This window comes from Tubulanus polymorphus, chromosome 11 (assembly GCF_964204645.1).
Source record: "Tubulanus polymorphus chromosome 11, tnTubPoly1.2, whole genome shotgun sequence".
Taxonomy (NCBI): Eukaryota; Metazoa; Nemertea; class Palaeonemertea; order Tubulaniformes; family Tubulanidae; genus Tubulanus; species Tubulanus polymorphus.
Window position 1 is genome coordinate 9503287 of NC_134035.1, and position 17937 is coordinate 9521223.

Sequence of the window (17937 nt, forward strand, 5' to 3'; positions counted from 1 at the left end):
ACCCTCTATTCAGACGACGGTCAGAATCGTTAATTGCGATCAATTGATCAAAACGTCAGCTTCAGTGTGGCTCGATTTATTAGTATTATTGTCCAAAGTACTCGCTTTAATGCATACTTTAATGGCCACGACTTTGATCCCTTTGAAGAGAAATATGACTATAATTGCGGTTAATTCGCGATATTATTAGAAAGGTAATCTATCAAGTTGAAATATGGCGAATGTATAATCATCACATCGCGAAATCCTACCGGAAATGAAATGAAATATAAAAGTAATAAGTATGTTTTGAACGCAACGGAATGATTAGATGCGAATTGTGCAGATATGGGAGACTGTTGTTTGCATCCCGGCAGCAGGGATTAATTCAAACCACCCGATGATATCGCCAGAGGTTCCGTCGCCGTACGAAAGGCCGGATGTGACGTAGCGAAAGCTTGTTTTCTTAATAAAATCAAGTTAACCTTTTAAGATACATGAATATCTAATAGACATCTGTTGTTACGTTCGCTGATTTCACAACGGGCTAGCACGGTTCCTCAACAACTCCTTTCGCATGAAATAGAACAACAGATATATAATCATATCGGGTCCACATATCTTTAATGTGGCGCAAAAATACTTGAGCCGGCTTGGCTATGTTTGGCCCGGGGTCTGTGGGCATTTTGGAGATGGTCACGTTCTAATCTCAGTCGAAAGGAGTATAGGATGCGCTTTGCACTCGGAAAGCGGGCGAATATCGTCGAAGAAAATAGACGTGTAATATCGACCATCTGCAGTCGTTGATTTCAATCGCCAGACGATTTGATGACATATTGCTCCCTCGTCGTTAACGTCTATCGTTTATATTATATATCGTTTCGATAATCGACGTGAAACTACGGCAGACACGACACGCAATGAGCGGACAAAACAGGTTCAACGTGAAAAGCGTCGATTCAAAAGAGAATCTCACGAGATATATGTCACTTTTTAATGATAGCATCGACCCGGTAAACGACCCTGTTGCCGCGCGCGATATTCACGACGAATGTTCGCCAATAAAAACCGAATCAATACCGAAAAGAAAACGTCGTGAGTTGTATTTGAAACTGGTAATTGATATCCGGGCTTATCGTCTATTGATTGGCAAAAAGATCGGGATGTTTTAAGAAGCGTGGAGCTCATCATCATCAACGTTAACAAACGAGCTCGAAGTAACAGACAAATCACCTCGTGTAGAACGGAGGTGGCACATCATTATTATCTTTTTTTTTCGTATAGTAGCTATGCGATGATTATGGTGATTTATTTTATGACCTTTTGAAAACGTATCCGGAAAACCAGCGAACGAGGCGGATCGCCACTCACAAATTGAGTAATGGCGATATGGTATGGGTATCCTTAGCCCAGAAGGGTGTATAAGCTTGACCGAAATCATGCGTATGTTTAGGTTTGGTAATTACCTAAAAGTCGATACTGAAAACTAACGGGGCATGTACATCTTGAAGGATACTGCTAAACAAAAACCGCCTAAGATTCAGACTTTCATAATTTTCGCTCTGAATTTGATATCGGTTTGAGTTCGAATCAGTGGGACCTAACGCGGTTTGCAAGACGAATATTCTTAACTCGAACATAAATCTTAGAACCATCGCATTTATCGGTAAAAAATCTTTTAGCGAATATGCACACATTATTACGACACTGTGGTCACCGCTGGTGGAAGGTAAAGTACCGTCTCGGTCACGTCAAGCTACCGGAAACATTTCTCCGACCTTCGAGAGCCAAACAAACTATAACAACTATCTTAAAGACTGCCGTTGATGCGCAACCCTTGGTTGAACCATTTTTTGAAAATTCTAGCGTGGTCATTCTTGCATAAGAATCCCGAAGAAAACCTATCAGAGAAGCTTCTCAATTTCAATTCATCACCTAAACATAATCAACGCATGATTTATGACAATTTTTCCTGAATGAGAATTCAATCGCATTTCTACGCTCGCGCAAACAACACAAAAAAGTAAAGAAATCTGACATCTGAAATATGGAACGCATTTGACGATCAAATCTTTCGCGACGAAAAATTGCAATTGAAAATTGAATTTTACTACAAGAACGAACAAGAACGACCACTAACACCAATTTTCGTAATGATGATATTATAATTTCGATATAAGCAAAGTATATCGTCTTACCTGGTTTATGCCTTGAATTCTTGAGAGATTTATAGATTCCAAGCCAGAAAGACGAAGCGTCTCTCACCGGCGTCAGATCAGTAACCGCACAGACGATCGACAAGTCTCTTCCCGCGCTCACGTACACTATAGATTTATAGTCGCATCTGGCGCAGACGACTTTTGCAGGTTTCGATTGCACCGTATTCTGGTTTAAGAATAGCGATTCCGGGGTTTACAAAACTATATTTCGGCCTTCCGTCGGGCTTTCTAGAGATTTGCTTCCGATTAATGATCAATAGATGCGACATGAATATAGAATCGAACCTGTTGATACGTAGTTTGGTACGCAAGCGGTTGCCGATGTCTTCTTAAGCAAAATACCATTCCTTTTGCGAGACTAATGACTTATTCAAAGCCTAAAGCGTTGTGCTACCCACGGTACGCTACCCAGATATAGTATAGTGTATATTGTATACCAAGGAGGTGGGTACCTCCCTGCAGGGTATACTGACTTCAATCTATCCAGTATTATACTTGATTAACCGCTATTAATTTACCCTGTTACCACAATCAGTCCCCAGCCACAGTGATTTAATAATCGTACTGAATACGTTGAATTATTATACGTCTGGTGTCGTCGTTAGTTCTGTGGGTGTAGTTCGACCCTGGAGTTGGATCCGAAAAGGAATCGGGTATTTCGGCCCCTGGAGTTTCATCCGAAACACGAGGAAACACGAAAACACATAATGTGTTTCTCACGTGTTTCTCGTTTCTCGTAAACGCACGCGACACAAGGAAACGCTCGGAAACATGTTTCTGACTCCTGTTTTCCGCGTTTCTCGGCGTTGGACTCAATGGGCAGAGAAAAATACTCGATGCGTTGGAAGAACGGTAGACTCCGCCCAAGTCGGATCCGATCAACTCGAACGTTTTTTGAAAATCTTTTTGTGACACTGTTCCTGAAATACATAATCGCCAACTCGGATATCGCTTCAAGTCGGACACATTTTCACGGTCCCAAAAGATCCGACTTGAGCGACTGCATTTTACGAGACAAGAACTATAGTATAGTTACGTAGGTTGACACCACGCTTTACTGCGACAGCAATCTAGCGATACGGGTGATTATTAGATAACAGTGAATCCTTATGCCCCACGACTAACCTAATTTGCTCGCCTTATTCCCACTAACGAGGCCTGTTTCAATTTTACAGAATCGACATTTCAAACAATTTTCTCTTCTCTCTCTCTCGACATCAGTCAACCGTTTGATGTGCCGCGCGCGCGCGCTGGTATTTTACAGCCGGTTTTGAGATGCACAAGAATCTGTTCATTATAGAATAGAAAATACGCATGTATCGTTCCATATTCACATTAGCTAAGATTGAAATTATGATAAAGATCTATATAATTATCTAAAATATACATATACAGTCAGGGGCAGATGTAGGGAAATCGGAAGGCTGGGGAAGGGGATCCAGAAGAAAATCGAAGGTTTTTCTCGGATAAAGCATCCTCGTGATCTAGGGATTCGAACCTGATGGAATCGCTACACTCAGCCACGGCAATCTCGATGCCATCGGGTTCGAATCCCTGCCGGTTGAGGATAAAGCAACAATGTCGAAGGCCACTAACAGGGGATGCCATCCTCGATTTTAACATGTTTCTTATAAATAGGTCCTGAAGGATGCATATTCCGATACGATGAGCGTCAATTTGCCGGTTTCAACTATTTCTGTCTTGACGAAAAGGGCAACCTTAGTTATAGTGGGAAGGAAGGCAGGCAGGGTCCAAACTCCAGTTACAGTCGAACTCGCCAAGTCATCAAAGCTGGGATGATCGTTACGTCGACCACAACCTTAATACATGTACATGTAAATTGAATTAGAAATTCACAGGGACTCGATAATAGTGGTGACTTCAGTAATGTGACGACCTATAAATGTACTCATACATGTATTGTTTTCTGTTGCGAATACCATATATCAAATTCCGAAGGTCTGATCCGCACAAATCAACTTAAGCAAACGCGAATTTATTTCTTTTTCCTAAGAAATAATTTTATTGTTTGACAGAGACATATTGAATAATTGTTTCAAACAAACCTACGGAACATAATCTTCCCCCCGTTTTATTTCAGTTTAGAAAATTGTTGTAGAGGTTTCACTTAAACGTACCAAGCCCGCAGGGACGCAAGTCAGAGAGTTATTAACTGACGGGTGCGAAAATAAGTTTATTTTCAAACACACATGTACGACGAACTGTAAGTTAATCGTAACTATGTCTACTATACACTCTTAACTTTTAAGAAAATGTTCTCCTGATAAACCTGTAGTAGAATGAGAATAATATATCACCTGAACCGTGAAAATAAACCCATTATTTTTTATTGAGACTAGATACAATTAATAAGGCTAAACAAAAATGATACCTTGTTTCTCCGCAGCGGCCGGGTCATTTTTGTAAAATATGATAAAATTTATAAACAGTTCATTTCTATAGCGGCCGGGTCTGTTATGGTGAAATTGATCACGATTTTAAAAATAGTAATGTATAGGGTAGATAGGCGGCCGGCCGGGTCAACATTTAAGCTCAGCAGAGCGGAGAAACAAGGTATCAATTTTTTTTGGCCTAACATAGTAGCGTCTATATTTATTAGATAAGCTGTTTGTAAAACGAAACAGAAACAAGGATATACACATAATGTATTTACATATAAAACCATACCCTAAAATAGTACAGTCGACTCCGCCCCAGTCAGATCCGTTCAACTCAGATATTTTGAAATATTTTTTGTAACACTATATGAAATGCCGCGACATCCAAGTTGTATATCGCTCAAATCGGGACACATTTTTATGGTCCCAGAAGATCCGACTTGAGTGAAGTCAAGCGTACTTTACTCGTTGTCGTTTTAACAGGGTCCCTACAGATCAGTCATTCCTGGATATAAGGAGTTTTGAAGGAGAAAATTTCATATTTCAAGAAAGTGTCTGCAATACTTTCATATCCATATTACTGTAGACTCCTAAATCGGACTTAAGACTATCAAAACTTGGTTTCTAATTCAGTAACAACATGATTGGGTAAAACAAATCCCAACTGTATCGATTTAGGGGTAGTCTACTGTACAACTACAAACATTTTTAATTGCATTTCTCAAAATTGAAGGAGTGTTAAAGGAGTCTCAGGTATTTTGTTCATATCAAAGGACTTTCAAGCAGCTTTAAAAGCATTTTCCGTTTCGAAGGGGTTTTTAAGAAACCAAGGCGTCGTAGGGACCCTGATCAAGTAAAATCAAATGCAATAAGAAATTGCCAACTTATAACATTGCAGGCAGCCATATTGGAAAATCGTTATCAGTAACAAACTGAACCTATTTCTAAAAACATATCCTGAAAGAATTTGTTGAACTTAAAATCGCTAAACTAAGGATTATCTTTCATCTCAATACGTACTGGGTAAACAGTAAACAAATCAAATCCAATTCTCAAAATTATAAAATAGGAAAAATCAAGAGCATTCGGCAGCTCTGTATCGATAACAATTCGATTAGAAACGGGGCCCCCACCGAAGAATAACCACCTTGAAAAACCATTCTTAGGCCATCCCAAAATAATGGTCTGTTAACCGTAACCCGACCAACCCGACTTCAAAGGTAGCGAGTGAAAACTTTTTTTTGGGATTCATTGAAATAAATTCTATTTTTGTGATATTGTTTCCATATAAAAATGGTAATAAATTAGTTTTTTTGCCACTAAAATTTTGCAAAAAAATATTTCTACCTACCTACCGACTCGTCCTGAAAACTTGAGTCGGTGTCTACAGCAAACAGACAATTATTTTGGGATGGTATTCTCCAAGACTAAGGGCATACGTTATTTTACGATAGATCTGAACAAAAACTGGCAAAAATTTCAGGGAAAAATTCAAAGACTTCAATAATTTTCTTTTTGATTTCAACGCGCGAATAGATACAGTAGACTCGAACAGGGGTGAAGGAAACATTTGTAGACGCGAAAAAATGAAATACTGTACACGTTTGTCACTACAGTGGAACCTCGTTACAGCGAACTTCACATGACCAGAAAATACCTTCGTTTTAACCGACAGTTCAAAACAGTATGAAACTAATGAAATTTTCTTATTCTATATTTGTTATAGCCATAGAATCGTTAAATGAAGAAATCCCACACTTCGAATTTAAAATTATACGATCAAATTTATTATTATGAAACCACAACGTTTCGGCTGTTGAATTAACAGCCATCATCAGGTGGAATGTAGACATTCCACCTGATGATGGCTGTTAGTCAACAGCCGAAACGTTGTGGTTTCATAATAATAAATTTGATCGTACAATTTTAAATTTGAAGTGTGGGATTTCTTCATTTATCTACAGTACACACGGATTATAGTGTTTATTCGACAACTACCATAGAATCGTTGTATCCGAGTTCGTTATAGCGATGGTTCCACTGTATATCATAAGGCTTATTATAGGCCTACGTCGTGTGCATTCATCATGTTCATATTGCCATTCTGCTTGTTAAGACCCCGCTTAAACTCGTCCAGCAAGTTTTGCCAAAGATTTACCAAAAACGTATATAGGCCGGAGCCTACAGCGCTACATCGTCATACTGGCTACACCCCCGTTGAATGCTTTCAAGTCGAATAATCTCTGAACCTCGAACGCAAATCTCGGAACCATCGCCGAACTTGAACACAAATCACCGGTCGCGATTAATTCATGTTATGAATAGTCTACGCGTATACGACGCGAACGTATTCAACTCCTACGTGAACATTTTTTCCTCGACCGGTTTCTGGACCCAGTCGCTGAGGTTGTTACGTTTGAAATGCGCGATCATGTCCGTTTTCAGTCGCTGGAAGTCGGCGGCGAGCTGTTTCGCCTGGTGGTACGTGCGTCCGTCGACCAGGTCGGGACGGTTGAACTTGCGACACACGCGCTCGAAACTCGCGTAGTAATTCATCTTCGCCAGTCTCGACACGCGACTGTCACACGACCTGAAATACGAAGAAAACAAAGATACAGATATAACAGGTTACAACACTGAAATTCACTTGAGCCACAGCGAATATTTTAGTCAGCGTGATTGCAAAGGGATGCAGAAATAGATTGAAAAGTTTGATGACCAAAATGACAACCTACACTTAGTAAATTGCATTGAAAATACAATTTGGGACTCGAAATAGCGTTCAATGAGGAACGACGCTAGTTTTACTGAACACGAGTACACTTATCTGACTGTAAATATGAAGGACAGTAGACACCACTTGAAGGAGGAGTCTAAAATGATCCTAGGACAATTGCCCCCCCCCCTAAATACTTTACTTAGAAATTCATTGGTGTATTACTGAATATAGATTTATAAGATATAGAATTACTGATGTTGTGTGAAGATCAAAACTTTAAATCAGTCCAAGAGTAATTAGCTAGAATTAGTTCACTTTGTCTAATTCATTTGAAGTAAACATCTGCGTTACTTTGAGATTAAAAAGATTTAATTTGGGGGGCAATTGTCCTAAGGGGCAATTGTCCTGATACCGTCTACAATACCACTCAATCAGATATTGCTCTCAACTCTGACAATTTTCACGTGCTCAAAAAGATCCCGATTTGATCGCACTTACTTGTCGGTAGTCTGTCCGATAGTGCCGTCAGTCACTTCTACGTGTTTATCGCCGGCGCACCAGTTCAAACTGATGCTATTCGTTTTCTCGGTGCCTCGTTGAGGTTCGTATATCGTCACGCGTCCGAGGTGCGGATGATTCAAACGAAACTTCGCCGGTACCGCATCGGAAAGCGGACGGTCGCCCAACGCCAGTCGACAGCACATCGCTCGAGACAAGTGTCCGTGATCGTAGAGATAACCTGCCGACAGAGAGAATGGAAACCGTTTAGATCGAGGGATGAATTCGATTGAAATAGCATTAGACTTTTACTTGATTGAAGAGAGATAGGCAAAATACTAAACAATGAAGAGGTTCTCAACCCAATGCATTCTCAACCCAATGCATACTCAACAACTTAGTACAGTAGACCCGTTTGATTCAGATAATTTTAATCCAGATTTTGATAACTCGTACATAGATGCAGGGCTGCCAACCTCTGAAATGAACTATCAGTAACAAATTGAAATTTTTTCAGTAACGTTTCATCGAAATATGAAAGATATGTTCAAATTAATCGGTAATCAACAGTACGACCCTCAGTAAGATCTTTCATATTTCTGTATGCATCGAACAAATCAAATCAATATTCCTCACTATTGAACGAGTAACAAATACTGAAAATCAGGAACAGTTGGCAGCTCTGTAGATGTACTTAAAATACGATGTTTAATTCGCATTTTTTCCAAAATTAGTTCTTTTGGGCCAAAGTGATCTGCCTTAAGCGGGGCCTACTGAAGACACTTTTGACCTACATAAAGAGATATGTACCAAGTAGGGAAGAGTAGACTGATATTTTCGGTACAAATTCGGAAATTTTTCTTTACCTAACGAAAGTGAGCTCAGGTATATTGGCTCTATGAATAGCGAGAGAAGCGCCCCCTGGAGGCCGAGTGTATTCCAGCGACAGAGTTTATCGCTGCACGACATCGTTCGTAATCGTTCGCCGCGTAGAATACCGTCCCACGTCTGAGGCGGTGAATCGGCTTCGATCGGAATCGTTCCTTCACCTACAAAATAAACAACATGAGTCACAAACCGGGCGGACATGACAACGGGTGAACAGAGCGGTTCAATAAATGTGCAGTGACCGAGTGGTTTTTAAGCCATCGGTCGCTGCAGTGGCGGATCTAGGAAATTTGGAAGGCCGGGATAAGAAATGAAAAGGAAGGGCATTCTGGGTCCCTACAGACTGGTGATTCCTGGATACGAGAAGTTTTCAAGGAGTTTTAAAGGTGAAAATTTCAAATTTCGAGGAAGCATCCGTATCACTTTCATATCGCAATTACAGTAGACTCCTCCGAACTGGTGATTCCTGGATACAAGAAGTTTTTAAGGATTTTTAAAGGTGAAAATTTCAAATTTCGAGGAAGCGTCCGTATCACTTTCATATCGCAATTACAGTAGACTCCTCTGAACTGGTGATTCCTGGATACAAGAAGTTTTCAAGGAGTTTTAAAGGTGAAAATTTCAAATTTCGAGGAAGCGTCCGTATCACTTTCATATCGTAATTACAGTAGACTCCTCCTCAATCAGACCGTCATTCGATGGTTTTGTAAGCAAAGTCTTATCCTGTACACTACCTAAGCTCGATTTCGAATTCAGTAACCACCTAATTGGGTAAGAAAAATCCTGGCGCCAACTGTAGCTATTTAGGCATAATTTATCCATACAAACACAAACATTTCTAATAGCCTATTTCTACATAAATGAAGGAGTTCTAAAGGAATCAAGGAGTCATGGGGACGCATTCCTCGCATAAAGCAGCCACACCGAAGGCTACTACTATCAGCATTCCACAATCGGTGTTGTGAGATATTTTTTGCGGAAATCCATCCAAAAAGACACAATATCTGAGAGGATTCATAGGTTTTAATATTAATCTCTCACATGACAAAAAGGCAACCTCGATGAGAAGATGGGGGTCTTGATCCTCAAACCATCACCTAGATCCCACAGACTTAAACGAGAACTACGGCACTGGGTCTAAATTTACCTCCTTCGATCTTTGTACGTAGCACTCCTTGTACCGCATTTTGGAATGTCGGGTTATGGTCCTTGCGATTGTCCTCAGTTCCGGCGACTGATCCAGCTGCATCTCTATACAACAAAACAAAACCAACAACCATTAGCAGAAGAAAGGCATCTCATAACATACCGGTAAGCAACACTGAGATATGAGTACATTCGATCTTGACATCATCGGATAAGTGATTGTATTGCTTAAGTCATCTCTTTCTGTATTTCACTATTTGTATTTCAAATACATTTTGTTAGTGTAAGTCGGCATTTGGATAAGTCGTCCACATATTGGGAGTTTTACGGGTCATGGCATCCAAAATGCTTTGATATTTCCTTGACCAGAAATTCTGATTGAACTCCAAGCACTCATCAGTGCGCCCTTCCTTCGCGAGAGGGGTTCTTGCGCCACTTACCACCAGCAAGGACAAGAAGGCACCAAAAATTGAAACATCCTGACAGACTAATCCCAGAATTTCGAGAAAAAAGTCAAAATTTCCTGATTTTTTCCGGGAGGGAAAAATCATCGGTAATTCTTTTATTTCCCTAGACTGTAAGACCCGCGACATAATCATTGTCCCAACTACAACGACTTCAGTGAATATGACAGTATATGATTTGTTTACCTCGGTGAAAACAACGCTCCATCTCCGCACGGCGCTGTAGATATATACAGGTGGAAAGTAATTGCGGGTTTGATTCTGAATCGGCCGTCGCCCGTCGGTTCGATGATACAAGATTCGTCATCTTTCGATTGCGTGTTGTAGGATTCCAACTGTTTATATAGAAATCTGAAAATATAACCCGTAATCGTAAAGATATTTTCAACGGACAAGCGAACAATAGCCGCGTTCACATGGAGATGATTTGGTCCACGTGAAACTCCTCCTGATCAGACCCGAATCAAATTTGGTCTGTGACTAATAAGAGAGAGCGTATTCACACGTAAATCCCTCACTCATTTGTAGAATGCTTTAAAAAAGATGCTGTGGCAAGTGATGTGAGTCACTTCCAGAACCAATCCGCATTCACATGCAATTATAATTTGACCTGTGCTAAAATAAGACACGGGTCTGGTCCAACGTTTTCGGCCAAACAGGCACGAACCAATCCGGTTCTAGTATGAATGGTTGGCCCAGCGGGTCACAAGACACTTGCGTAATTGTGGCTTATAATGGGAATAGTTTGGAGACGACTGCAAGACTGATATTGATCTCAGTGTTTCAGAGTTAATGAACAAAACCAAACAATAATAATAATAAATAATAATTATTATTATTATTAGCATCACTATTATTATTATTATTATTATTTTTATTAGCATCACTATTATCATTATTATTATTATTTTTATTAGCATCACTATTATCATTACCATTAATCTTCTTTTTTCTCTAGGGGGCCTGAACGTCCTAGCGATTGTAAAGCCTTTAAGGCTCTGTTCAGGTCCCTCATCATCAATCTACTTATTTGTTATACATTTTATTTGTAATCATAATTGATGATGAAATAAATTACATTAAATAATAATGATTTAATTCATATAGCGTCCTATCCACTGTGAAACAATGTTCAACGGCGCTGTTAATACATAAAGGGGTATTTTTTACAAAACCTGCAGTTGATGATTCAACAATTTATTCCCACAGTTTTGAAGATTTGAATGAACTTCATCATTTTCGTTTCTCCGATGATGAATTTTAGTCAAAACTTCGAAACCGTCAGAAAATAAATCGTCAAAATTCGTCAACAGAGGGTTTCGTTCATTTGTTTAAATATTTCATATTCCGACCTTAGAAAGCCTCGTCTAGTGATGATCTCGGCGTGCGAGTCGTTGACCGTGTGTCCTTCGAGACTCATCTGCGGACCGGTTATACATCGGTTACCGGTGCCCAGACAGATCACCGAACCTTCGTCGTTCGCGTCGCGTTTCATGATCAACGTCGCCAACACCTTTCGTCCGGACAGGTTTTCGGTGACGCGCGCGGCTAGCATATTCATCGCCTGGTGACTGAGCGCGGCCATACGATCGAAATGGGTCTCGGACTTGCCCAATGCTTGTAACGACGGTACATCCTAAACATAAATTTCAAATGTAGTCATTATTAAGACAGAATGCCGATCAGTGACATCTCTAATCGTCGCAAATATCTAATAACGAATCTCACAAAATATCAAGTTATATTTTTGCTTACAGGAGCGGCTTTTGATTGCGTATTATACTGTCCTTCCGACATCAACTGTCGCAACGCCGCGTCAGCCGCTTCACGTCGGCCATCTTTCTTATTACTAGCGATCAACGGAGCGAACCGCCGAGTGCCGATTGTCACCTGCATTTGGAACCTAATTGGAGATAAAATTGATAAATAATCTCTTCTAACTGCAGATTTGAATGAATATAAATCAGGCTGGCCAGTTTCCGCCCATTTATAAATTCCCCGAGTTTTCCCTGATTTTTCCATGAGATTACACAAAATTCACTTAAGAAATTCTAATAGGTTTGAAATGTTACAATTCATCCATTCTACATTGAATAACGTACTGATAAAGAAACACGTGGTCAAGTTTACAGGTTTTTGAAAAAATCTGTAAAAAAAACCCCCGGTTTTCCCTAAATATCACCGGTTCCGTCATGATAAATAATAATTGAAGAAACACGAAGTACGAACCTCGGGTTATGCGACGGACCGGAATGACCGATGACGCTGATATCCAGTTTCAGTCGACGCGATTGCGCGAATTCGGTTAAAGCGCTAATCGGACTCTTATTCATCAGATTGAACGTGTTCGAATTCAACATCGCCGACGCGTTCGAACTGCCCATGTTATCGGAATTCAAACCCATCGCCGTGCTCGCGCGGAAACCTCCCGCAGACGATCCGTCGTCGCTAACAGGCGGCGACACTCGTCGGTTCGGTGTCGGAACCGTTTGTCTAGGAAGCACGAACATACTACTCGTATTCGCCGTACTCGATGATGGACGCGAACTTGCCGACGATGTTCTCGATTTCGGCTGTAAACCGGCTAGAAATCGATTTTGATCTTCGAGCGTTTCCACGTCGTCGCGTTCGGCGGAAAACACCGAATTTCCTCGAAGCAAATCGAGAGGGCTCAGCGGAATCGTCCTGTTCGACGACGCGCTCGGTGTCTGTCCGATGGCGTCGTGAAATCGCGAGTAACCGGTCGACAGCGGCACGACGCGCGCCGACGGAGGCTTCGCGTCGGGAATCATGTCGTACGATTCGTTCTCGGGCAGACGATGCGGTTCGTTGTGTTCGGTCCGACTGAACGGAATCAACGACGCGTCGTACTGCGGATCGAGTTCGTCGTTTCGTTTGTAACTATTATACCGTCGTCCGCGGCCGTGACTGAGTTTCTGCCGCTGTCCGAGCAGCATATGCGGCGGCAACGGAGGCCCGTTTGCGCCACCCCGGCCACCAGGTGGAGCGCGTTCGTTTTCCGCCGCATATTTCATAATACCGCGACCGCGGCCCGGTCGCGCGATCATACGCGGTTCCGGGACGATGTCATCGGCGATCGTCGACGTACGATCGGAATCTCTCGTTAGATATCGTCCGGTGTTGTCGCGCTCGTCGGGCATGTCGAACGTCGGCGGTTTCGCTTTAATCGTTTTTTGTTCCATCGCCATCAGCACGGCGTTACCGATTATACCGCCTTTCTGCACTTTGATCACCATTCCGTTCGACTTCTGCGCTGTTGTGTCCATCGCGCAACTTTCCGCACTCTCCTCACTAGAATTACTATTCGTTTCGACGGAACTAAGACTAATCGGCGAATGAGTCAAATTTTCCGGCTCGACTTTCACGTCGTAAGACCCATTATCTTGCGTAACATCTTCGTCCATGGCCTCCTCCGAATTCGGCTCAACTTCCATCTCATCTCTAATCGCGTTCGTCGTTTCCGGCCGAGATTCGGAAATTTCAACGCTCGACGTCGGTTCGGACAGTTCTTCTTCTTCTTGTGGAATCTTCGCCGCATCCGGGTCAATTTTCCAAAGAGGAGGCTGCTTCGAGTACTAAAATACAAAAGAATTTTCTTATTCATCATTTCTGATGAATTTTCTCAATTGGAAATTCCTTTGTGAATCGCAAATTTTTACACAAGGTTCTTACGGATCTTATATCCATGATAATTCACCAGACCCTTTTCAGTGAGAATTCCCCGATTTTCCCTACAGCAGGATAAATGAATCTGGAATTCCCTGATTTTCTTGAACTGCACCACCATGTTTTCAATCCTTCATTTTTTGTGAGATGAGACGTTGCGTAGCCTCGTCTGAAAACCGATCTAAAATTTACCTGAATAACCAACTTTTGCTTCTTCAGTTTGAAAAGTATGGGATTTATTTCTCGTTCGGATTTCTTCCCGACACCCTGCGCGATAGTCATTGTGCGCACCGTTCGGCCGTCGGCCTCGCGCAATAGTGTCAGCACGTCGGCGGCAAGATTTTCATCAGCCAGCGACTTTCGCGGTAAGTTACACACGGGCGCTACCGAGAAATCTTCCGTGCTACTTGGAGGCAAATTCGGAAAACTGCGATGATTGTGAAATGAATTCTGAAAAAAGATTGAAGAAATTTTCAACTGTAAGCACAAATTTATCATTAAAGAAAAACCCACATTTATCAAGATAAATCAAGCGAGCCGAGTTGAGTCAAAATGTCACAACCCTCGTGGTTTTTCTTCATAATCGTGGGTTTTTCATCAATTCGATTATAGACAGTCGCTTTTCCAAGGTAAACCAAGTAAACACTTATTGAATTGATCCTTGAATATCCAATTGATCATCATATTCAACGAAACAATCACGATTTAAACAAAACAACCAGAATTAATTCAAGTTTTACTAACAGGTTACTTGTTTCTGTCATGACATGTATGTGTCAACTCTATTCACATCATCTGTAATCAATGTTTTCCATCGACTCATCAATTAACTCACTATAAACCCTTTCGTATTGCTATACCTGTAAAATCGGACTGATTTTTGGAGATTCTAAGCTCCCCGAAAACTGACCACTCGTATCTCTATCAGGACCTCCTCTTACACCTTCGTTCTGCCGAGGATGCGAGGGCGATTTGTGATTAGTTTCTACGGGTGAAACGGTAGCAGGAGGCTGCGCTGGTTGAGGCACCTGTACGCGGGACTCCTGTTCAATCTCGGCTTCCTCTTCCTCTAGTAGCGCGGCTATGGCTTCCGGAGTGGCGTTTGGATGGATTTTCCACGAAGGGGGAAACGTTGAGGCCTGGCGAAGAGACGAACGAATAAGAAAACAAAATAGTTTTTCGCACTACCATGGCAAACAGACGCGTAATGTGGTGATAGTGGGCTTTAGCAAGGTTTACTACATCCTCCCTCGGCAGGGATTCGAACCTGATGGCATCGCTAAACTCAGCCACGGCATGAACCCCTGCCACAGTAGACCGGGTGCGCAGGTATGCGCAGCTTTGCCACACGAAAACTTGCGGCACCAATCAGCTTGCTCGTTGTATAAGCGCCGAGGTAAATTTCACGGAAGAACTATAAATGGGAAATCCCGGGCTAAAATAAAATGGGATATCTGATTGGCTAATAATGACATCATCTAAGCTGCGCGTGTAGCTGCGCACTCGGTCTAGTGTGGCAGGTTTCGTACCGTGCCATCAGGTTCTAATCCCTGCCGGGGAGGATGGGTTTACTAATGCGTTAGTTAATAATTTCTTCTAGACAATTCAGTTGAAATCAACTCAACTTTTCCAGTTAGTTTCAGTTTGATTATCAATGAAAAATCTTCCAAACACCTAACTGAAATACCGCCTTATCTGGTGTTGTAGCATGTATGATAATATACCGGTGTGTTTGGATTCCTGGGCATAAAAATTCAATTAAAAGTTGATGAAAGGATTTTAACAACCGACGTAAAACTGACCGTTACGCCATCTGGTGGTCTATGTCAATACGCTATTTAACTACTTTTTGTATTCGAAATGATCAGGGTTCTTACTGATCAGGGAATCCAAAATCAAACCCTGATATTTCCCTGACCCGATCAAAAATTCCCCGATTAGAAACCTTGGTGGGATTCTGTTTTTTTTCTCAAGAAGTTCCTTGTGCCACACTCGACACCGGCGAAAACAAGAAACCAAATTTGTTGCATTTCCCTGATTTTCAGGAAAAGGGTAGGAATTCCTGGATTTTTCCTGATCTGTAAAGGAAACCACGAATGTCTGACCCAATTCTTTGAATATTTGAAATGACCCAACTATGCGACGTCGACGAAAATTAGTAAAGAACCGAACAGAAAAATAGAAAATGCCGGAGATGACTTGAACTTACTTGGATAACGAGTTGTCGTCGCTTCAATTGGTTCAAAGTTCGATTGACCAAAGAATGGTTCGTTTGACCGAGGGACGAGGCTATATAAGGAGTTTTATAAGGGCCTTTGCTTTTACCGAGGAATACCAAGATCTTTTCGCCCAAATCGCCGGTTCTGTCCTAGAAAATAATCACAAATCAGCACTCACTCATTGACCGCGAATAAAATAAAAACCGTCACACTGATAAATCATTGAAAATTAAAACCCGATTGAACTTAGAACTGCTGTAAGAATTGCCCTAGTTTTAGTTTACAAACTGTCTACAGTTACGGGAGTCTATACTATATCTACGTACGCGTTAGTGTGAAAGAATAGGGTTTTTTTAAGGTAAGGTAGGGCTATAAATGAATTAAATTACATCAAGCCTGCAGTTCTATGCTCTGCGGCTCAGTGGTTAAAAAAGCACAGGAATAACACCAGATATTTTTCCCTTGGTTTCGAATCTAAGGCAAGTCAGAATTCTACTTCTGCATTGCGCATGCGCTAACCAGACTCCCGTAACTGTGGCTGTTGCACTCCATTTACAGACTCCTGTAACCAAAGCCACGACCTTCCACATCTATCGAGCAATACGTGCGGATTCGAGCTCACTTTTATATAGGGCCTACCCGAGATATAACATATAGGCCTATGACATGAACACCTATTTTCGGATCAGTTTATCGCTATCAAAAGCAAAAAACCCCTTCTTCAGCACACCATGTCGATTAAAGCAATATTTTGAATAATTTCGAACAACTTTAACTGGCTTCAAATTTTAAGGCACAGTTTACTTTCACTTTCGTTTTCAAATTGACTCATGATTTCCACTTTCCCTTTCATCATTTCTACGCTTTCATACCTTGCTTTGGTGAAATTTCGGTCCATTATTTCGATTGGCGTACTGCATCGAACTATTCTGAGAAGGAGGAAAACCTGTAGCGTCACGGGAAGCGCTTTCACAACGCCGAAATTGTTGTTGTTGCTGTCCCTGATTCGTGAGACACCATATCGGAGGAGTATCTTGTATTTTCTGGCAAATATCTCGTCGTTTTAGTTCATAAAGCGATTGATTTATTGTTTTCTTATTGCACTTTACATGTCTGACGATGTCTTTTAACTCCCACGGTGTGTTATTCGCCGACGAGAACAGTTCTAAGATCCGATTTTGGATTTCGTTGAACTGGTGCTCCGCAGCGGCAGCCATTTTTAGAGTCCATACGACCTTGGCCTGACATCCTCGCTTGCCAGGGTCTTACGGTCAATATCAAAGAAAACTTTATTCAGATCGTTGATATGTAACGCCGGATTGCGCCATCAGATGCGTTCAATAAATAAATAGAAAAAATTATAGAAAGTCCGCTATACCGGAGCAAAGCGGTCCAAAAGCACTACGCCAATTATTCAATAAAGAATCTTTTATGAGTTTTGACTTTTCGTACATTAACAGTCTTTACTTTCTTGAAGATTCCAGAAACCCGAAACGAACGATCACATTGGCAAGAGCATGGTTTTCATAAGAATGAATTCTTTGAATATTGCGTCAAAAACTCAATCTAACGAAAAGTATGGCAGAGAAGACTGCCCAAGACCATCCTCGCTTGCCAGGGGTCCGGTATCACTCCCGAACTCGCTTCCACCAGCGGAACAGAGCGTAGTGGGTTCGAATCCCTTGACGGGTGAAGATGGCCCAAGACCTGCAACGGACT

General features: G+C 41.5%; 1 protein-coding gene across 1 annotated transcript; it reads right to left on the reverse strand.

Moving 5' to 3' along the window:
* Window positions 1-6484: 6484 nt before the first annotated feature.
* On the reverse strand, window positions 6485-17435 carry LOC141913040 (uncharacterized). The gene is made up of 12 exons (XM_074804479.1): window positions 17091-17435; window positions 16209-16367; window positions 14860-15138; window positions 14192-14449; window positions 12542-13908; window positions 12068-12215; window positions 11665-11948; window positions 10499-10663; window positions 9850-9953; window positions 8681-8863; window positions 7815-8055; window positions 6485-7187 (listed from the first exon to the last, which is right to left on the reverse strand). Exons 1-12 carry the CDS (start codon window positions 17433-17435, stop codon window positions 6956-6958), a joined length of 3765 nt encoding a protein of 1254 aa, XP_074660580.1. The 3' UTR covers window positions 6485-6955.
* Between the last annotated feature and the right edge of the window lie 502 nt (window positions 17436-17937).